At 44.9% G+C, this 23,839-nt stretch overlaps 1 protein-coding gene across 3 annotated transcripts in view; it reads left to right on the top strand.

Moving 5' to 3' along the window:
* SLF2 (SMC5/6 complex localization factor 2) overlaps window positions 1–23,839 on the top strand; it is a 374,767-nt gene that overhangs the window by 72,953 nt on the left and 277,975 nt on the right. For all 3 annotated transcript variants that reach the window (XM_078643649.1, XM_078643650.1, XM_078643651.1), the window contains one exon: window positions 5,729–5,802. In XM_078643649.1, coding sequence (XP_078499775.1) covers window positions 5,729–5,802 — 74 coding nt within the window. The remainder of the gene's footprint in view (window positions 1–5,728; window positions 5,803–23,839) is intronic.

Here is a 23,839-nt window from a genome sequence, read left to right as displayed (position 1 = left end):
GTTAGATTAGTAACCTGTTCCATTTATGTCTTGTTCACAAATTGCGCAATACAAATATTGACAAAATAAAATTTCTGCAGTTTGTTTATTACATTTTCCTAGAGAAGACAGATTATAGCGCAAGTCTTACTGACTGTCAATCAAACAACTAAAAATCCAACATTCAGCACCCCTCTGTTTCCATCCCCTTCCTGTTATGATGGGGAAATCGGTCTCTCTACAGACTCAACATTCAGATCTGAGAGTGTATATATAATCTTTCTATAAAATGCTGCCTTGCCTCAAAGATGCCCTGTTGCTAAGGATGTTTACGTTTGACAGAGGGCTGGGGTAGGTCCGATAAATTAATCCTATAATAGCCGGTTTTTAACAGCTTTTTGGAAAGAGAGGATGTCGTAAGCGCTGGCATCTGATGGGAGAGAGTTTCAAGTCTTCGTCGCAATTCCGGAGAAAGCCTGGCAGACTTCCCAGGATCTACAAACGTTCAGGATAATTGGAAGGCATGCTTTACAGGAATGCAGAGAACGCATGAGGCAATAGTAAGGGAACTTTTGTTGCAATCAGGTAGGGCCAGACCGATGGAAACCATGAAACACTATGCGCATACCCTGGAATGTGTTAAGTAAACAATACAACTTTCTCAGAGCAGGAGAAGGTGAAGACTGCTTAGGATTCTGCAGACAAGTTGAGCAGCTGAGTTCTGAATATTCTATAGGCGAGGCAGAATGAAAGCAGGATATGCCAAAAGGATCTAGACGGCTAAACACTGTGGCAAGAATTACAAGTTGACTAGTGTGAGGAACAGGAGACTCTAGCGCTGGACTTTCAACAGAAAATAGCTAGCTAATAATTGCTATAAGACAAGTGATCGATTTTAGTCTTGATTGAAACTCAAATTGCGTACTGAGTATGCAACCGTGCAGCATGACTTGAAGGGACAGAGTTCAGAAAGAAGAATAGATAGAGAGTTGTTGCAAACAATTAAAAGGATCTTCATCCTGTCAGTATTGAGTTAAGAGAGTTGTGTCTCATCCACTCTGCAGTTGTGATCATGTTGCTTTGAAAATTCTGATGGTTATCTTTGTTGAAACATATCAAGATTCGCATCTCCTCCGTATTGTTCATGAATCTCAAACCAAAGGGTCCTATTAGCTGAGGAAGTGGGGGACTACATTAGTTGAAATGAGTAAGGCTCAATCAAGAGCCATTGGGATCTCCAGATGGAAGTTATATAAACTCTGATCTGTAACGGGCAAGATAGACCCCGTGAGTTCTATTGACTAGATAGACCTCCATCCATGCCAAGACAAAAATTTGCCACAGCAAGCGGTCATGGCAAAATTTGTCGAAAGGAGCAGAGGAGTCCAAAAGGACCGAGCCAGAGCCTCTGCCTTCAAGCACCATATAAGAACAAAGCTTACTCTGCGCAAAACAGTAAAAAAAAATAACGCCGCTGGTATAAGGCAAGATATGCCGTAGTGTAGTGAAAAGAGGCAGTGTCGAACATTTAGATAGTTCAGAAGCTAGCCTGCGAGGGAGTCAAGGAAAAATGGTCACAATCTAAATTGCGTGGAATGCAGGATTTTCTATGACTAAATCAAAGAAGAGAGCTGCTTTTAATGGATTTTTAAAGATGTTAAATGGAAAAAGGAAGTAAAGTAATAGGACAGAAATTAGTCAAGATGGAAATGTCAGCCATTCTTCTTTATAGAAGAGCAACTACAGCACCTGTTTCCAGGCCTCCGGAACCATGGCTGTGGAGATGGATTTTTTACAGATGATTTAGAAGAGCTTGACAAACCAGAAGAGATCCAGCGTGCACGAACTGAGTCAAGAGGGAAACCTAAAGAGATCGTTGGCAGATCCCCATCTTTGTCATTACAATGAGACTGAAATCAAAAGGCTTTATATATGTGTTGATTTTGTTATAGTGGTAAATTGGTAGCTTCTCCCAGAGAGAATAATTCTGTGTCATGGTGTCTGTGATTTTCAGGACAGTCAATGAATTCCTAATTTTAAAAATATCTGTTGAATTCTTGGCTGAAGGAAATGTATCTGCGTACTCGTTGACCATGGTGGAGAAAACCAAATTTTTGTACTCTGAGAGTTTAGTTCAGAATGATTTTGTTTCCAGTCGCCTAACCTTTTCTTCAACGCTGCTCTGATATTTTTTTTAAGTTGTATTTGGCTTCTCTTAGCACTGTATTGTGGAACTTGCAATAGGACAAATCCTGTACGAAGAATAGGGAAAGACTGGAAGTGTGATGTCAAGGACTTGGTTGGTCCAACAGTAAATTCTGTAATGTCAAACTTCTGAACTGAAGGATGGCATAGCAGAGGTAGCGAGTGCTAACCAAAAGGATTTTGGAGAAAGATTGAACCAAGTACATTTGTATGTGAAATAGAACCACATTGAACTACAGACAGGGCATGAGGCTATTGAATGTGGAAAGGGACCATGGATTGATCGGACAAGCCCTGTCTAGTAGGCCTGCGGACTAGATGGACCTCTGATGTATTTAAAGCTCATTGTTGGTATCGTTAAATGTTACACATAGCAATTTTTTTTAATGCTTGGGGTCCTCCAGTTCCCACTTACCACCCCCACCACCGCATTAAGCTTACAATTGTAGTACCCTTGGGCACACTTGCACAAAGCACACAGTAAGTTATTAGTGGGTTCCATATTCTAACAAACTTGCATTCTGTGTTCACTGTGTCATGTCTACATTTTCTATGGGAAGTATCTGGCACATCATATGGAACCATGAAGCAATCCCAGATGTTGCATCTATTGTCAGTGGAGCAAGATCTGCATTTTTGATGAACATAACAACTGCAACATACTAGATGCACTATTCATATCTTCCTGCTGAGAAGCCCTTATCCCAACAGGATTCAGCCTGGACCCTCTGGAATTGGTAATCCCAATACCCCTTTAATGTGTCCCAGAACCTTTTCCCAGAATGTTTGGATGTATGAGCATTCCTATTTTATGTGGGAATGAACAATCCTATGTCTCATATCTCTAGAATCCATCGAGAGGGAATGTATTGTGGCATCTGGTACCATTTATATAACATACGTTATTATGCAGATTTCCTGTACAGGATGCTCTTGACCATGTGTAGGTTGGTTTCCTAATGGTCTGACAATTCCTTACTACTTTACGGGTCAACGAGGGATACTCCCCATCTCTTCTGATATTCCCATATAGGTTTATGCTGACTCTTCTGAAGGATGTGGTCCAAATTTGAGATTATCCTTAATGAACCATCACATTTTCTAATGTATGTTTCAAACGTGGTTAGCATTCGGGTGGTGCTTCTTTATTGAGTGGGGATAACCCCCAGTGGTGTAACTGTATGCATCTCAGTCTGTCAAATTCTGTCACCCCATAGTCTGCTTTGAATTTCCTAAAGGACGTAAACTAACCGTGCCAAAAGGGGTCCAAGAACAATTTCCTCATTTCAAGTTTTTGAAGTTCACCCCTTCATTGTCCGTGGGAAATCCGGATATTATAAATAGGTGTGTTAGGTGATGAGAAGCATGTTAATCGTACCATTGCTGCTGCCCATACCAAATCCCCAGTACTGTTTTAATTGGTATATGTGTGCGTTTTGTGGTCTGCGGCTCCTGTCCAGCCTTGCTAGGTCCCCGAGTATTGTGCCCACCATGGACTGGCCCAGCAGGAGCCATCTTTTTATCTATTTCTGCAGTTACCCAAGGGTGCACTACCTGTTAATATTTGAAGATCTCCACATGGGATAACCTACATGTTCCCTAGGAGCCCTTCAAAATTGTTTAATCTTTTTACTAAGCAGTGTCCGTTAGTACCACCCCACCTCCTCTATTGGCCACAGGAATTTGATCATTCTGTGCTAAAATACCAACAGCTCCGACCTTGGAATACCCATGGATGAAGTCTGGATCAGATAAAGTAACTGATGCAAAATGTTAACTTTCATAACATGAATTTAGCTTCGCCTAGGCAGGTACAGGGGCTGCCATCGTCTCAAGTCTTCTAATACTTGGTTTTGCAGCTGAAGCTAATTAGCTCTGGACCAGCCATCCAATTTACCCCCATGTTGAGGCTCTTATATTTCAGTTTCACCTGTATGCACATCACTTAGCGAGCAGCGTTACTTAAGTTGATCAATTCTGTGCTGGACAGTGGAAATGGTCAGAGCTTCTGATTTATCTTTCTTATTGCAGAATCCTGATTTCATCGCTCAGAGGTCCAACATTTCAAATAGTGCGTGGATTGACTCCTTCAGCCTTATTAGTGTGGGCAGCAAATCATCAGTCAAAAGACTTGTGTTCTACCTCTGCCCCAAACTTGGTCCTCTTGATCCGGGGGTCGGTCTTGATCATATGACATGGGGCTTCACTGCCAGGGCGAACAACAACGAGGAAAACCGGCATCCCTTTCTTGTCGCCCTTGATAAGTGAAAGCCTCCTGAACATCCACTGTTAACCCAAACACCAGCATATGAGGCCATGTAATTCACCAGTACCAAATTTAGCGTCCTTGGTCCAAATCCCGATGTGCGCAGGAGGGTGGCCAACTCATGCTGTCAAATGCTGTCTTTTTCCTCTAAGTGTACAGTTCTTCTAATGTTATCCATCCTTATTTCTTTGGTTGATAAATTGCACTTGATCGGATGTAACTAAAAAAGGTATCAGCTTCTCCAGCCTTTGGTTAGACTCTTAGAGAAGTTTTTTTTGCATCTATGGTTAAAAGGAAAATTGACCTGTACTATGGACATTACTCGTGGTTCTTGCCAGGCCTGGGGATACAGGTGATCTGAATGAGTCACACTTTATTCCTCTGCCAACGAATTTTAGGGCTTTGTCATCTCAGTGCCTAGTTGCAGGAAGAAATGCTTGTAAAAGCCAGTCAGAAGCCCATCTGGTCTTGCTGTTTACAGGGGCTAATCTGTTTAAGAGGTAGAAATATTTCTGCCCTAGTAATGGGCACCTTAGAGTTTCCACATACTCCCTTGGAAGGAACAGAAGCCCTTGTGTTCGACAAAGGTTTGTATCTGCCTCGAGGTCAAATAATATTTGCAAAAAGGTCTAGAAGAGCGTTTTCCTCATTCCCTAAGGGCCCAACCCCTAGTCTGCAGAGATGTACCCTATTCTCTATTCGTGTTGAAGTATTCCTCGATTTCCCTAACCATTTTGACTTTGTCTGCTGGGTCCCTGTACAGTCCCATGTTCACTCTCCATGAGTTTCCCCAATACTATTATTCGCAAGATTTAGAAAGTTATGCTTACTATCCAAGTTGGTGTCTTGTAAATTCTAATTGTTTTATTGAGTAGATTATCTCGCTCTAGCAGGGTACGAGCAAAAGTCAATCACTTTAATACAGTTCTAGCACTGGTGAGTAGATAGTTAGAACCCATGGCCATCGAGCAGTACTCCTACTTTTAATGTAATCCTCTGTAGGTTAGTGCCCAGCTTAAGAAGAGATTGAAAATGATCCGTGAATGTAACAAATTAGCCTAAAGAACCCAGATAATGGCGGCTACAGATGTCTAAACAATATTCCTCACATGCAGAAGGAAGGATGTTTATGCAAATAATTTCGACCTTCAATTTACTGCATATTGGTTCAATATTCACACTTAAATAACCGCATAGTAGAATGTTTTGTCATGAATATTGCCAATGCTTGCTTAAATGGGTTCTTTATTTTACTTTTGTATTTTGTTTGCATTTCAGTTTACTTCAACCAGTCCTGTGACTTACACTAACAGCCTTGACCGACTTTTAAGAGAGAAGGAAGACTCAAAAAGGTTAGTTTAGTGTTTACATTATTCATCTGCTACTACCACTAACAGAATGTTTTTTTTTTTTTAATGAAGACTGACATGTTTTCGACTGCTTTGCAAAACAGAAGCCATGCAGTATGCTGTTTTTAACGCACATAATATGAACATGTAGTGGTCCGTAACAGAAGCGGTTTCGCCAGTTCCTAGAACAGTTAAATAAATGTTCACGCAAATTGAGGAGAGAGAATTTTCATTAGATAACCCTTCAGGTGTAAATTAAGGTCGTTTTGTAATTCTTTGCAGTTCATAGTAGCTAAGCATTAACCCAGTTAAATTCCCTGAAATCACTCTTTTGTAGCCAGTTAAATCAAATCTATCCGTTGATGGACAACTAATTTTAAGTTGCCATTTAAGGAAGCTATTTTAATTTTTGCTCCAGTGAAACTTAGATATGTACTTCTAAATCCCACCACACATTTTGGGCTTTCTACCACACGTACGCCTCAGAACTTGATCTGTAGATTTGATTGAAGTCCCTTCTATAATACTGCACTGCTCTTACACTTCTATGCTGATTAATAATTGAGGTGCAGTGAGCTCAGTGGCCGTACATGATTATGAAATCACTTCATTCTCAAATGACTCCATTCCTTCTAAAATCTAGTTCCCCTAAGTACTTACCTTTTCTTACTTTCTTATCAGTTGCTTTATGTTCAGAATAGCCTGAAACACTAAAGAGGCATGCTTTTTGTCTTTTATGGAAGTTAATAGTCCCACAAATGTGACTTTAGACTTAAATGACAAATACTCACAACCGACTTTTTTTCCTTCAGGCAACCACATTATTGACCTTTTCCATTTCTTCACTGCCTCCCACCGATTTTGTAAGACTTCTTTGCTTGACTAATTACTGAATGAATTAAATGCAGTCGCCTCCCATCCATTCACTGTCTTTAGGTGACTTAACGGTCCTGCTTATTCAGCAGATGCTATTCTTGTATAGTCAAAATACATCCTTGCTTATTGATTCAATCACTAAACGTCCATCTTATTTTTCATTTCACCAACGTTACTTTTCCCCTGTATTACTTTACACTAAACTGTTTCTGGTAAACAATGAATGCCCTCTTACAAAAAACTGCAACACCACTAATTTTGCTTTAAGATATCACTTGTTTAAGCAAACCTTATTTAGAAGCTGTAATGTGGTCAACTAAACACTTCTTTAATATGTGTTCCTAACCTCTTGCAATGAAAATGTTTTGTTTCTGCATAGTACCAATCACCCAAAAGGGGATGAAAAGGAATGGTTACAAAACGTATAACCACTGGCAATTGCTCGGTGTAGCATTCCAATCCACTGTGGCTTTCTAGATAAAGTTTGACATTATGCAAATCAGTATGGACTCTACTCCTCATGGGAACTGTCCATCCCAAATTTCCAGATAGGGTCCCCTGTAGAAGAGAACCCAAGCAAAGCCAAACTGGTTTCAGCCATGGTAGCTTCCGTCACAAAAGATTCCCTTTGGGCACCTTATTTAAGAGACACCAATTCTTTCAAAGACATAGACAAATATTTGTAGAATACAAAGGCCTACCAATTGAAGCAATGCAAAAAATAACAATAAAAACTAATAAAATCAGCCTGCACAGTTTATTCATGAACATAAAACATCATTAAAATTGAAACATAATTAAAATTGTGAACACAGACAATATAAAAGAAGGGAACAGATTATATACAGAAAATCATAAAACCCTTCCAATTGCTCAAAAAAGAGGAGGTACAAAACAAAGAGTAAATTCCGCAACAGTCAGAATTATCCTTGATATGTGTATATTGTACATCTCCCTTTGCTTCAACGCGTTTCGGCGGACACTTAGAGTATAGCCGCCTTCATCAGGAATATATTAACTGTCTTCCCAAAAGCTTCTTTCAGGCAAAACTGCCTTTCAACTCGGGGTATAAAAGCCTCCTTCTTTAATCTAGAAGATCGCGTCCAGCGAAACTACAGGTTTCTGGTTGAACAGCACAGAAATATGCACATTTGAGAGCTATATCCAGCCTCTCACACTTCATACTACGGGTGTATACAGCCTCTCGAATAAGTAATGCGCCAACGTCCCGTGTGCACTCCCGGAAGCTATGAAGTGTGAGAGGCTGGATATAGCTCTCAAATTCTGAGTCGATTCGTATAAAATTTAAATAATTATATGAATGGGGAGACGTGTATATATACTTTTCACGCCCATTACTTTCGCTGTGGCTTTCGTACCGCGTGCCCTTTACTCATAATTAGAACGGTTTGTGCATATTTCTGTGCTGTTCAACCAGAAAGGGACCAATGTTAGTCTATATCTATCCCTGGGAACAAGTTATGAAAACCTTATTCAAATGAAATGAAGGGAATATTTAATCTTGCTTCTCTAATGAGCAGGGATTTAGTCAAAGATGTGGTTGGGGGCAGCAGTGCAATAAGCAGGAACGGGTAGGCTAAGCTGTTAAATAATCATCCTCAACATTCCTGTTTGTAGATCAGTATAACTTAAAAAAAATTCTAGTCCTATTTCTTCCACCATTCTTCGAATGGGACACTGCATATATACCTTTTTCTTTGCCATTAATATAGGACTGTTTTATAGTATTTTTTAATTGTATTTAAGCTAAATAATATTCTCCAGCAGTTCTGTCCTGGAACACCATGAATTATTCCACTTTAAAATGCTAAAACAAAAGTGTGCTCGAACGCTGATCTAATTTTGAACCTTGTGCAGACAGACAACATCATTGCATGGCTCAAACTCTGGCCATGGATGTGGAGAGGTTTCTATTTCCCCTCTCTCCAGAGGTTTCCTTGGCTTAGATTTTCAACTCTGCATTGTTAAAAGCAGGAGATCTTCAAGAATACTGCTGTAAAGAGCGTGGGATTGAGAGCGTGGGATTGAGAGCGTGGGATTGAGAGCGTGGGATTGAGAGCGTGGGATTGAGAGCGTGGGATTGAGAGCGTGGGATTGAGAGCGTGGGATTGAGATTGAGAGCGGGGGATTGAGATTGAGAGCGGGGGATTGAGATTGAGAGCGGGGGATTGAGAGCGTGGGATTGAGATTGAGAGCGGGGGATTGAGAGCGGGGGATTGAGAGCGGGGGATTGAGATTGAGAGCGGGGGATTGAGAGCGTGGGATTGAGATTGAGAGCGTGGGATTGAGAGCGGACACCATGAATTATTCCACTTTAAAATGCTTAAACAAAAGTGTGCTCGAACGCTGATCTAATTTTGAACCTTGTGCAGACAGACAACATCATTGCATGGCTCAAACTCTGGCCATGGATGTGGAGAGGCTTCTATTTCCCCTCTCTCCAGAGGTTTCCTTGGCTTAGATTTTCAACTCTGCATTGTTAAAAGCAGGAGATCTTCAAGAATACTGCTGTTGAGAGCGTGGGATTGAGAGCGTGGGATTGAGAGCGTGGGATTGAGAGCGTGGGATTGAGAGCGGGGGATTGAGAGCGGGGGATTGAGAGCGGGGGATTGAGAGCGGGGGATTGAGATTGAGAGCGGGGGATTGAGAGCGGGGGATTGAGATTGAGAGCGTGGGATTGAGATTGAGAGTGTGGGATTGAGATTGAGAGCGGGGGATTGAGATTGAGAGCGGGGGATTGAGATTGAGAGCGGGGGATTGAGATTGAGAGCGGGGGATTGAGATTGAGAGCGGGGGATTGAGAGCGTGGGATTGAGATTGAGAGCGGGGGATTGAGATTGAGAGCGGGGGATTGAGAGCGTGGGATTGAGAGCGGGGGATTGAGATTGAGAGCGGGGGATTGAGAGCGTGGGATTGAGAGCGTGGGATTGAGATTGAGAGCGGGGGATTGAGAGCGTGGGATTGAGATTGAGAGCGTGGGATTGAGATTGAGAGCGTGGGATTGAGATTGAGAGCGTGGGATTGAGATTGAGAGCGTGGGATTGAGATTGAGAGCGGGGGATTGATATTGAGAGCGGGGGATTGATATTGAGAGCGGGGGATTGAGAGCGGGGGATTGAGAGCGGGGGATTGAGAGCGGGGGATTGAGAGCGGGGGATTGAGAGCGGGGGATTGAGAGCGGGGGATTGAGAGCGGGGGATTGAGAGCGGGGGATTGAGAGCGGGGGATTGAGAGCGGGGGATTGAGATTGAGAGCGTGGGATTGAGATTGAGAGCGGGGGATTGAGATTGAGAGCGTGGGATTGAGAGCGTGGGATTGATATTGAGAGCGTGGGATTGATATTGAGAGCGGGGGATTGATATTGAGAGCGGGGGATTGATATTGAGAGCGGGGGATTGAGAGCGGGGGATTGAGAGCGGGGGATTGAGAGCGGGGGATTGAGAGCGGGGGATTGAGAGCGGGGGATTGAGATTGAGAGCGGGGGATTGAGAGCGAGAGCGGGGGATTGAGAGCGAGAGCGGGGGATTGAGAGCGGGGGATGGAGAGCGAGAGCGGGGGATTGAGAGCGGGGGATTGAGATTGAGAGCGGGGGATCGAGAGCGGGGGATTGAGAGCGGGGGATGGAGAGCGGGGGATTGAGAGCGGGGGATTGAGAGCGAGAGCGGGGGATGGAGAGCGGGGGATGGAGAGCGGGGGATGGAGAGCGGGGGATGGAGAGCGGGGGATGGAGAGCGGGGGATGGAGAGCGGGGGATTGAGATGGAGAGCGGGGGATTGAGATGGAGAGCGGGGGATTGAGATGGAGAGCGGGGCATTGAGATGGAGAGCGGGGCATTGAGATGGAGAGCGGGGCATTGAGATGGAGAGCGGGACAGAGGGATGCAGAGGGCTGGAGAGGGATTGAGAGGGGGGCAGAGGGATTGAGAGGGGGCAGAGGGATTGAGAGGGGGGCAGAGGGATTGAGAGGGGGGCAGAGGGATTGAGTAGGGGGGCAGAGGGATTGAGTGGGGGGGCAGAGGGATTGAGTGGGGGGGCAGAGGGATTGAGTAGGGGGGCAGAGGGATTGAGAGAGGGATTGAGAGAGGGGGAGAGGGATTGAGAGAGGGGGAGAGGGATTGAGAGAGGGGGAGAGGGATTGGGGGAGAGGGATTGAGAGGGATGGAGAGGGATTGAGAGGGATTGAGAGCGGGGGAGAGGGATTGAGAGCGGGGGAGAGGGAGGGAGGGTGAGGGAGGGAGAGGGCTTGAGAGAGGGATTGAGAGCAAAATTGTGATGTTTGTAAACCACTGTCTACCAAGACTCTGAGTGTTTGGTAGTTGTGCTTTGCCTTTACTCTTCAGGTGGTTTCCTCACAAGAAGAGTTGGTGCTAAAACATCTTCTTGCAGCCCTCTTTAAAATCCACCAAAATGAGAACTGAAGTTGGCTAGCACTCTGTATAAGTAAGCAGATAATCTTCTATTGATATGGCCTTGATCAACAAAAAAATCCATTCTACATCAGTTGAAAAAGACACATATTCGGTATTCCATATAGGGCTGTTAGATCAGCTGAAGTGATGTTGATCCATCATGGCCTCCTTCGCTTGGGATAGCGGCCACAAAGCATCAGTAGTAGAGTGCCACACATGAGTGGGGAAAAGAGAATGGGAGAGCCCGAAGGAGAGCACATTTCTTGTGCTGCTTGGTCTACACCTGTCCGTTTGATGTGTTTTCAAGTGTGGTCATGTCCTATATGCTAGATGTGAAGTACTCCAAGTAAAATCACAATGGTGGAAATGCAACAGGTTAAACAGCAATCAAAGCATTACCAAGGATCATTCTTCATTTACACAGTTCACCTTGGAATTCTATGGGTGGTTATAAATATATGATAAATAGTTATGTTCTACCTTCTCTGTAATGTACGGTGTACAGTTTTAGATGTCTACTTAATACAAGCAGGGTTAACACAAGTCTGTTCAAGATACCATTGAAGCAATATCAAATGGTTATTCAAAAACATTCACCTACACTAGTACTCACTCATAGTATGGGTTGTGGAATTCCTTTTGCCTTTGTGTTATTTTATTTGTTGGGATGAAAACCGAAAGTTATGAAGTTCTAAAAATTCTAATCCAAAAGAATCACCTATAGCGCCTAGCCAATTTACAACCTACACTGAACAAGGTGAGGATTGAATGCTGGGCCACAGGGCAAAGTGTGTAGTGCTGTAACAAACGCTAGGTGGAAGTCTGCAGTTTACACACTAGTCACAAATGCAGTTTTCAAATGCGGATTGTGTGACTGGCGCAAACTGACTGAGTAATCGAATATGGATCTTGAAGAACTGGAGCTCCGGATCCAATGCCTCCTACCACCTTGATACTGAAGAACACGAAGTGCTATACGAACACTGGTGAAGCGGTTGGGTCAGCTGTTCTGGAGTCTGACCAGCTAGATCCTGAAGCAGTGCTACTGCTACCTTTTCAGAAGATTTAACAGCGAACCTATTGATTCCATAAAATAAGGCATGGTCTTCATGATGATTCACACTTGGTGCCGGTGCCACACAATTGCACAAATACACAATTGCTGCCGCCATACCCAACATATTGAACCGGTGAAATCTCACAGGGAAGCAGGCTGTTCTAAAGCAGATGAGGCCTTCATACTCCGCTACATTCGTGGTCATCAAGGGCAAGACATCTTAAGGTACAGACCTCTGGTTCTCGACTCAGGTTTGCTTCTTGGTCGTTCAGAGAGCTCCACTGCCTTTAGAGGTTCAGACCTAACATAATTGCGGAAATTGTTGGCAAGCCTTTCTCATCATGAGCTATTTAAACATAATTTAAGAACGATGATGACATCCTCCTCAACATAACTGTCCCTATAGGATTTTCTATTCCATCCACCTTGGTGCTGAAGCCCCCTTCATGTATTCCAAATCAAAATGATGCCTTTACTTCCAGTTCAGATGTTGTAGGAATTATCCTTTATTCAGAAGGTTGATGAAGAAGGGAGGCAAGTCGAAGCCTTTTTTAGTAAAGAAGATGAAGAGGAAAACATGGAATGAGAAGGAGTGATTATTTACCACAACCTCAATATACACTTCCTCTCTGTGGGAGATACTGATGAAGAGAACGATTGAGTACTGTGTAGGTATTTTGATTCACTGGATACAGAAATTATCTTCCTGTTGTGCAACAGTGATTCTTGCTGTGTAAGAGGAACTTTTCTCTTGATATTGCCCTATTCCTAGAAAAGCTGTTAAAAGATTATGGCAGCCATCGTGGTGTTTGAGCAAGTCTTGTCAGCTATTGTAAATGCTGCAACCCATGGTTTGGCGCACTGGCAAGTAATACTGTCATTATGTCATTGGACAATGAGTACCTTCTTAAAGCTGATCTCCAGTCTTGGAAGCTGAACATGACCTTTGAATATATTCAGCAAGCATGTTAATGACCCCCAGGTGGCATACTGCAGTGTAGGCCTTCCTATTTGTTTAACTGGAGACTGTCTATAGCTGCAGTGAGGATTGTATAAATATCAGCTTGGTAATTTGTGCTATAGACGCAGGGTGGAACCCGTGGTTGGAGCCAGGTGTACACTCAATACCAGTTGATGAGGGAAATTGTGGAGGTAGAGTAAACTAGAAGACCCGATTCATCTGGCCACTCTTACGAGCAAGGAGGACTAACTTTGCTTCACGTTCAATCCACTGCTTCTCTTGAGCCTTATAGTGTGGTAGGGTTTGGGAAGTATTCAGATTCCTTTAAAAAAATGAAAGCGTGTTATCTTGAACGAATGAGTACTGGAAATAGTTCGATTGAGACTTTCACATCAACTAGCTAGAAGTGCAGGAGGAAATTCTAAAGTTGTTAAAGAGTGGCCTAGGGATAGCACAGAAGGGGCACAAAGGTTTTTATTCTACGTTCCTGCCATTGCAGACGTCTGACTGCCCTACCCTGCTAGACCTCATGAAGTTGCAAAATATGGATTGGAGATGGTAACTGCCAGATGTTCCACCATCCTTAGACTTCATTTGTTTTAGCATATTCAGATCTATAACACATTCTGTCACATACCTGTCCATCTACGGCAGAAGCATTTTCTTCAATTTGTGGACCTTGACCACCATTACCTGTTGAGAAATTTCCAGTTAGGCCTCAGGTCTTTGACTACATTTCTTTGATTGCAGATAATTGTTTGACATATTGGGGAAAAAACAGTGTAAATAAGGTAGAGACCAAAAACTGACAGGTACAAATGTGTCTGGACATTACGTCCCTACCTTAACACCAGCTATAGAAACTTTGCAAACTCCAATCCATGTGTGCATTATAGTTAACACTCTTAAGAAAACTCTGTCATCACTCCAAATAAAAAAAATCAGGAAAAAATATATACACCACACTTTTATTTGCCGAGAAGAATCAAAAGCATGCAACAGTCCTTGCCATTGTGATGTGCACAAAAGTGACAATACATTGAATAAACTCATCTTTGAGTTGCATGTCTTCATGCTTCCTCCTTCCATCTCAGAATGCGAGACATTGAAAAAGAACTTAGTCTGATAAAATCGGAACAAGGGAGTGTTCCTGTATTAGCCCCTATATCTCCAAGGGTGTCCTGGCATGGTGTTAAGTCAGAGCTCACATCTTTAAGGTCAAGTGTTGCATTGCTTAAATTAAAATAGTTCTTAACAATGGGTTCCTTTGACTGATTCTGGTGGACATTTGTAGGAATACCCCACAAGAGGCCATATTTCTTGAGCTATAGTTTGTCATAGAGCATCCTTGGACCCAGTGCTGTGTAACCAGTCACTCGGCAATCAACAAAGCACAGTGGCAGGCTCGGCTGCTCAATACACGCCATCGAATATATGAACACGACCATCGAGCCGGGAAAATGCTGGCCTGGCTAGAACTTCGCGAGCAGGGGACGAGATGGGTTTCCTCTATCACACGTCCGGATGGATCAGTAACCTCTGACCCACAGGAGGTGGCGGAGGCCTTCGCGGACCACCTGGCACACATCTACACGGCCGGGGCGGTCTATACCTCGGAGGAATCTAGGCAACTCCTTCTGGAGATGCAGCTACCGACGCTTTTGGAGACAGACCGGGACACGCTCGACGCTGACATTACAGCGGATGAGCTCACGACGGCGATTTTTTTTCCATCAAATCAGGTAAAGCCATGGGTCCCAACAGGGTCCCGATTGAATTTCTGAAAAATATGTCCCCTGGAGTTGTCCCCCACCTTAAAAATATGTTTGAGGAAGGGTGAGACATCGGCTCCCTTCCACTTGATCAGAGGCTGGCATCTGTGGTAGTCATTCTTAAACCAAACAAGCCACCTAATGAATGTAGCTCCTATAGACCGATTTCCTTGATTAGTACAGAGGCCAAGGTTCTGGCAAAACTTTTGGCCAACCGTCTCCTTGTTGTACTCTCCTCCCTAATCCATGCCGACCAATCGGGTTTTCTTCCAGGGCGAAACACAGCCCTGAATTTGCGTCGAGTCAACAATGTCCTGAGCAGACAGCCAAATGTCCAGGAAGACGCTGCTATCTTGTCCCTCGACGCCACGATGGCGTTTGATTCAATCGAGTGGCCCTATCTATTTGAGGTCCTGCTTAGATTTGGCTTCGGACCCAAATTTGTCCAATGGGTGTGACTCTTATATACTGACCTCTTGGGCCAAGTGCGGGTTAATAAACATACATCCAGAAGATTTAAACTCCACATAGGGACCCGTCAGGGATGCCCGCTGTCGCCATTATTGTTTGCCCTAACCCTGGAACCTCATGCCCACTGGATCCGCACCGACGTCTCCATCAGAGGCCTCCGCTGGAACGATGAGGTGACCGACAAAATTTCCCTCTACGCAGACGACATCCTAATTCATGTAGCTTCCCCTAAGTCTTCTATCCATAGTTTGTTCCACGTCTTGACCAACTTCGGGAAATACTCAGGTTACTCGATTAATTGGAATAAGTCGGCGTTATACATGCTACATGGCCCCCCCCTCGCTACCCCGCGGGTTCTCCATACCGGGGGCCCAAGAGGGCTTCAAGTATTTGGGTATATTCGTCACTCCAGATCCCACTCTATTTCGCGATCGGAATCTACTTGCCCCTTTGCGTAGATTACACAGCGACGTGGCTCACTGGAGATCCCTGCCACTCTCCCTCGCAGGTAGAGCAGCCCTGTTCAAAATGTTGGCACTCCCGCGCTTTCTATATGCCCTCCAAAACTGCCCCTTTCCGATTCCCGACTCCTACTTTAGGTCGGTGGAGAGCGATCTCCGTCTTCTCCTATGGGATGGAAAAGCGGCCCTTATAGCCCTACAAAAGCTGACAATGAGCAGGTATGACGGAGGCATTGCACTGCCCAACTTGCGCCTTTATTACTGGTCGTCGCAACTGGTCTCTACCAACCACTGGATACACGGCCCACCCAGCGATCCAGCCTTCCACCTTGACAAATACCAAACAGGGCGGGAGGGATATTTCGGGGCCCTATACAGTAGGCCCCAAAAAATACACAGTTGCAATATGGCATCAAGCCAATACACGCCTAGGGTGGTTAAACAAACTCACTAAGGCCACCCCGCTGTGGGCATTACAGCAACTTGGTTCCCTCTGCTTTCAGCTAGGCTTCGACAAGTGGGACACAATAGGCATTTCAACAATAGGAGACCTGATACACAGGGGCAAACTGTTAACTTTTGCAGACTTACAGACCAAATACGCACTCACACAGAATGAGGCCTTCCGCTACCTCCAGATCAAACATGCCCTCCTCTCCTCCATCCCTGATCTTTCCTCCTTGCCCGAACCCTCCCCCTGGAAGATGGATTGCAAGGCAACAATTTGGGACATCCGAGTGGGGTTCGGTTCTCAGTTATTTTTTGTTAAGTTTCTAATACCTGATGCCAGGATAAAAATATTCTAGGGCAGAACCTCCTCGCCTCCTACCCTGCTGCTCTCTCCGATGCAGTTTACATTTATGTAGTAATAGTGGGGTATAGTGGATATTCTGTGTATACATCTAACGTGAATTATCATAGCCTGCTGCTGGGCAAGAGTTCAACCATCTGTGAGCAGAAGTATTCGCATATTTTGTCTGTGGGGGAAGGGGACCTAGAGCCTTGTCTCCGCCTTCTCCTGCAGGAGTATCATGTGTGGAAAGCAGTTATAAGCCTCTTGGGCTCCTAGCCAGTGCAACTTTTTCCAGTGGACCCAAGGGTTCTGGTTCTAGTAAGGCAGGTGTGATTTGTTTACATGTGAACTTGATTCCGTGGTAAAGGAAGATGTCCAATGGATTAATTTTCTAAGCAAGCTTTAAGGGTATCAATTGAGATGAATTGTCCTCCCTCATAAAGGTCTCCCCAGTCAGTAATGTTTAATTTGTGTTGTCAGGAAGCAGCTTTTTACTCCCCGGCTATAGAGAAAAGTGGGTATTTAGATAGATGGATATGAGGTGTATATAGCAGTGTGATTTGTAGATTGTTTTTGAGTTTTTCACAGGCAGTTTTACCACAGCAAGATGGACTATAGAGCGCTGTGGGCCTAACCAATAATGTGTGAATTGCACATAATTCAATTGCATATTAGGAACTGTGAAGTCCCCTTATTTAGTGGGTATTTCCCAAGTAATTGTGAAGGTTTTTTTGTTTTGTTGGCCCTTGCTAATTCAATTAGCAGAGTTGTGAGGGATTGAAAAACTAAACTTGGTATAGGTGCATTGACAAAGTAGCATAGGCATTTAGGAAGAATCAAAATTTTAATCAGTCCCAAACATCCTGACATTGTGAGCAGCACTTTTAAGTGCACATCCATGACTAAAGTCTGATAATTTTACAGTTAAAACCACTAAGCCATATCCCCAGATTTTTAATGGATTAGTTGTCATTTCCATGAGATGCCCGAGACCCCCAAATCTAATGAATTCCCTCCGTATGGTTTTGAGGGTATTGTGAGGTTCTCCCAAGGTTGAGCGTCATATCATCGGAATAGAGCGAGACAAGTAGTTGTGAGTGTGAACCTTAAGGCATATTGCACATGGTTTGTCTAGGTTTAGCAGCTTGGGGTTCTCGCACCGGTACAAATATAATTGGGGATAGAGGACACCCTTGACTGGTGCTACATTAAAATGGAATTGTGGGAGTGGATTCAGCCACTAACATAATGTTTGGCAATTGGTGTGGTGTATAATGGATGATTAAGAACAGGAAAGGCCTTGACATGCCCATAGTGCAGTACTGTCGGAACATAGGTCCACTCTAGGGAGTCAAACGCTTTAATGACATGCAAAAAGACTGCCACATTGGTTGCCAACGTTTACGTTGGTACAGGACTGAAAATATGGTTAGTAATTTGTGCAAGGTTGAACTACCAGGGATAAATTTCACCTGGACTGGCAGTATCCAAATGATTTTATTAGCAAAGATTTTTGCAAATATTGGAGTGTCACAATTGATTAGTGAGAGAGGTCTGAATGAATTACAGCTGTCTGTGTGTTGCAGAATAACTATCAAAGTCTTCGCTTAAAAGGAGGCAGCCTTGATCATTAGCTTCATTAAAGATTTCCAGTAATTGTAGGCCTAATTGATCAGAATAGATCTTCTCAGTTCAGCATGCAGTCCATCATATCTTGGACCTTTGCCATTCGGTAGGCTATGTTTTATCACTTTGATTTCCTCTATTGCAGTTCTTCTCAAACCTTTTAAAACCACATCCCACTTTTTAGAATGTCAAACATTTACGATCTACCTATCCTTTTTAATTTATTTATTTTTAATTTTCCAAAACCTTTACTGCAAATTCAGCATTAGCAAAATACACTTTTGCATCAAATCAGAGCATTGTGCACATCAGACCATTTACGGAGTACAATGAGAACATGGAAATATCAATCAGACAGAAGCACCATCTTGTACAACACAGCTATATCACCATAAACAGCACATAACTATGGGAGATGGTGACAGCACCGTAGGGGATGGAGCAGTTCCGGCCGGGGGGGGGGAGAGATGGGGACAGGAGGAGAGGCAGTTACTGACCAGCAACGGCGGCCGCCGCGGGCAGAGTGCCGGCAGGGAGCGCGGGAGAGGCAGTCTGGCTCGGGTGTGGTCGGGAATGAAGATATGTCAAATGAAGATATGTCACTAGGAGACCCCACATGTCAGGTGGGGGAGATCTTGCAGGCATAAGGCCCCAAAATGCAGATAATAGAGCCTGGCATCTTGAAGCATCTTCGAGCCATTGGGCGAACTTAGGTGCCGGTCTGCGACCCCAACACATGGCCACCCTACGCCGCGCAAGGGCGAGCAGCATAGCGATCAATCGGCGAGAAGCATTCGGACAAAACTTGACAAAGCCTAGCAGGCGCAACAGTGGGTCGGGCTGAACCTCAGCAGTGGTAATCTCAGAAATGGCGGCACAGACCTCCATCCAGAAATCCGACACCCTTGAGCATAACCATGCAAGATGAGAAAAATCCACGGCAGGGGCAGAACAGTGCAAGCATCTATCGCTAGGTATGAGTCCCAATTTATGTAGCTGAACAGGGGTGCGGTATAGCTTGTGCAAATATTTGAAATGTATGAGACTGAGACGGTAGCTGGGAGATAGTTTCTTTGTCTGATTGCAGCAATAGAGCCAGTCGGCTTGGGAAATGTCCACACCGAGATCTTCGCCACACATGCGCAATCAGTAGAGATGGAGGTGGTCGACAGTGTAAGGGTGTATAATTTAGTCACCAGCTTGCGGGGGTGGGGGACATATATATGAAATCAGGAGCGGGCATAGAAGGTGGAGGTTGGGGGGAACGTTGGATGTAGCTCCCTACAGATGGCCCGCAGCTGATAAAAGAGCAGTGGGTCCATAGGACCAGAAGAAGCAGGAGGGGAATAAAACGTGTTTCCGGGGTAGAGATCAGCCAATGTCGCCAGCCCCAATCGGGCAGTGCGTTTAGACATGCCAGCTGGTTGGAGAGGAGGGAAGGCAGAATGACGTACAATCGGCATAGTATTAGCTGATAACGTCGGAGCATTGGAAAGGCGGCACAGACCCAGGCCCAGCTCAAGGTCTCGACCTTGTCCACCTCAGCTCGTGGGCGACTGGCCGGGCCAAACAGGGCGGTGTTCAGCGGCCAAGGGGTTGCAAGGTCATCCTCAATCGCAACATGTGGCTGATAAGGGGTGGGGTGAATCCAGAAATGTAAAAAGCTGGCCTGGGCACTTAAGGCATACAGTTTAAAATTGGGATCGCCCATACCGCCAACCGACAAGGGGAGAGTAAGGAAGTCATATGCGATCCTGGGCTGTTTGCCGGCCCAAACAAGAGATATGAATAGAGAGCTAATCTTACGAAAGAAATGGGCAGTTAGAGGTATGGGGATATTCTGAGAGAGGTAAAGGAATTTCGGGAGGACCACCATCTTGGCAATAGCTATGCGACCAGCCAGGGACAAGGGGAGCCGGTTCCAATGGGGGTATTTTGGACTCCAGCCAGTCCACCGCGCGTCCAAAGTTGGCCCTCCAGAGGTTATCCAAGTCCCTGCTCTGCCAGATACCTAGGTAGCGAGTGGAGCCGGAGGCCCATACAAAGGGAAAGTCCGGGGTGAATGGCCTGGTGGCATCAGTAAGAGGGAACTGCACTGGTTTACTCCAGTTCACCTGAATGCCTGGACAATCCACCAAACCGTATAATCTCACGCACAAGGGGACTGAGGGTATCTTGGGGGTGGCGGACATACAATGTAATATCATCCGCATACATGGAGACGAAGAGGGTGCGAGCAGAAAAGCCGATGCCCGTCTGAGTATGGTGTTGCTGGAGTCTGGCAGAGAGAGGCCCCATCGCAATGGCGAAGAGCATAGGGGAGGGCGGGCATCCCTGCAGAGTGCCGTGCTCAATCAGAATGGGATCCGATACCTGACCTTTGATCCGAAGTCGGGCGAGTGTAGAGGAGTGATATCTTACGGATTAAAATGAAGAAAATGTAGAAAAAAAAATAAAAAGGGCCACTCCAATGTATCGAATGCCTTGGTGGCATCGAGTAGAGACTAGGATTAATCTGATGAAGGACCGAACAAGTGTTCCGGAGGTTATGAGACGTGGCACGGCCAGGGATGAAACCGGACTGGTCGGGGAGGGCGATGAGGGGCATGAGGAGGAGAAGACGGGAGGCCAGTAACTTTGCAAATATTTTATTATCAATATTAATTAGAGAGAGGGGGGTATTAGGAAGCTCGGCAATCAGCTGGTTTGTCTGGCTTAAGTAGAAGCGTTCTCATCGCCTCACAGTGATTGCGGGAACAGGCCATTATCAAAGGAATCATTATAAATGGCAGCCAGATGTGGCACAAGAAGCGAAGAAAAGGTCTTCTAGAAAGAGGCGGGGAGTCATTCTCGTCCAGGGGCCTTATCACTAGGTAAACTATTTATGGCACAGAGTATCTCGTCCTTGGAGAAGGGCTCATCTAAGAATGAGCCCCCCCCCCTCCCAAGAGAAGAGCCGCTGGGCCAGGAGAAGAAATGAGGTGCCATATATGAGTGAATAGATCAGGGTCGTCTGAATTAGGGCCGTACACAGCCGCAATCATAAAGAGTTGGGACAAGAGGGAGCCATGCAAAATAACACACCGTCCATCAGAAGCCCCCTCCTTCTCAGAATGGACACTCCCCTTGAAATGGAGGACTAGAAAGAAGAGTGCAATTCGCCCCAATAGCGTGACTAAAGTCTAGTGGAGGTCCTAGGCAATAGGTGGGTTTCTTGTAGAAGGCAAATGTCGACTTTATGCCGGAGTAGGTGGGAGTGGATAAGCCTGGCTTTTACAGTGATTATTGAGACTGCGGATGTTCCAGGTCCAACATATGGGGTCAGTCATGTTAAGTTAGGACCAGGAAAAACTGGGACGCAGGGCAGTAAGACCATGCCATAGCAGAAAGCTAATGTATGCGCTGGGGCAAGCAAACCTGGAGGGAAAAGGAATGAGGCAATCGCAAAAAGCATACAACGGGACTAGCCGGTACCTGCAACTATGAACGACCTGACTATGTGGGGAGCCACACGTGAGCAGGCACAAAAGAGGGGGATAAGTGGTGCTGTTCCAGAGGGAGACACTCTGATGGAGGACAAAGTGCTGTGTACAAACGCAATATATTGGGTCGGTCTAGCAGTGCAGGGAAGCACACTGAGGAGCTGCAGGAGATGAAGACATGTGAACAACATCATCACGATAAAATGACAAGAAAACCTGGAAAAAACCCTACCCCAGCCCAACCCAACCCACCACGAAACAAGCCTTGGCATAGCCATTAGTGGTGGTGATCACCCCATTCTGGAGTTCTCAGGCGTGGTACCCTATAATGTTAGAGACCAGTGTGGATTTTCTGGTGCTTCCTCCGGTGTTTCCGGAGATCTTATGAGGACCTCAAGGAGAGGTGCATACTATAGTAGAAACAGGACAACTTCAGCTGGTGGTGTGGAAACATTCCAGAAAGTTTGAAAAAAGGCACGACTTCCATCAGAGGCTTCGAGACTCATTGAGGTGTCCTGGGCACCTGAAACTAGGAAGGCCTACTGATCGACCTGGAGTAAATGGAGCACTTGGTGTGTGGAAAGGGATTTGGATCCTGTTTCAGTGGATATAGTTCAGGTCTTTTTTAACGGAGTTATTTTCAAATGGTTTAGTATTTATATCCGTGAACTTGCATAGACCGGCTATTTCAGCTGGTCACATTTTGGTAAACGACCTAACTGTTGGTCAAGATGTGATGGTGAGGAGGTTGTGAAGAAGTATTAGGTTGCCTCTGAGATTCACAGACACCTGGCCATCTCCTGCCCTCATTGTAGCTGCACCATTCCGTTACGATTATCTGACGTTAATACTACACCAACTAAGCGCGATGAAGGAGCTGTTATATCTATTGCCCTCATCAATGCGCGTTCACTCGGAAAGCACAGGCAGGAGATCTCAGATCTTATAACAGATTTTAAACTAGATGTTCTGTTTGTCACTGAGACTTGGACCGATGACACATCTCAGCCAGACCTAGCCATCGCAGTACCGGACGGATATAAAGCATACTGCCAGAACAGGCCCAGACAAAGAGGGGGTGGGCTGGCCATAATAGCTAGAGACTCATATCCTGTCAGAACAACCCCCATTCCATCAACTTCCTGTGAGGCCATGCAATTTGCTATTAACCCTTCACCTTTGTTTAATTTTAAGGGAATACTGATATACCGCCCTCCGGGATCCAAAACAGCTTTTTTAACCAGCATTAATACCATGATGGAATCAGTAGCCACCGAAAGTGCCTTTACGGTTCTAGGTGACTTAAATTTTCACTTGGATCAAAGTCACCTAACCGATTCGGTCAGCCTCATTTCCGATCTAGAAACTCTAGGGCTCAAACAACGGGTTACGTCCCCTACCCACCAAGCTGGTCACATCCTAGACCCCATATTTTCCAACTTAGAAGGCTTACAAATATCCAACATCTTACCCATGCCTTGGACTGACCATCATGCAATCTTTGCAACCATAGCCACCAACATTCGTCGTAATAACAAACCCCTTCCCATCCCCAAACAGCCCTTTAAAGATTGGAAAAATATCAATCAGGACGACCTAAAACTAATACTGGATCATACCCGTCCAACGCTGTCTACAGAGCCTAACTTAGCTCTTCAGCAATTTCACACCTGGTTGGGCCAGGCCACAAATCAGTCAGCCCCTACCAAAGAACTATCCAGAAATAGATCTAAACCTACCGCCCCCTGGTATAATGAACAACTAAGGGCACAAAAGCAAATCAACCGTAATAAGGAAAGACAATGGAGAAAAGATTATGACACAGCTAGCAAAGCAGCTTACAAGGAAGCCTTGGCACTCTATAAAGCCATGATCGTTAAAGCCAAAAAAGACTATTACACTGACCAGATCCAGAAAGCCAAAAATTCTAGCAGATTATTGTTTCAAATCACCAAAGTATTGTCAGGCAACTCCCCCGACCTCACTCCTCCCCCATCGCAACTTCTATGTGATTCGTTAGCTTCCTTTTTCTTTACCAAAGTGGATGATATTTACCAGGCTTTTTCCGCTAACTCACTCACAGTCAACCCCCCCCATTTTAGCTCCAGTTAA

This window comes from Lissotriton helveticus, chromosome 5_1 (assembly GCF_964261635.1).
Source record: "Lissotriton helveticus chromosome 5_1, aLisHel1.1, whole genome shotgun sequence".
Classification (NCBI taxonomy): domain Eukaryota; kingdom Metazoa; phylum Chordata; class Amphibia; order Caudata; family Salamandridae; genus Lissotriton; species Lissotriton helveticus.
Note: the sequence above shows the minus strand (reverse complement) of the source record. Positions and strands in the feature narration are given on the sequence as shown.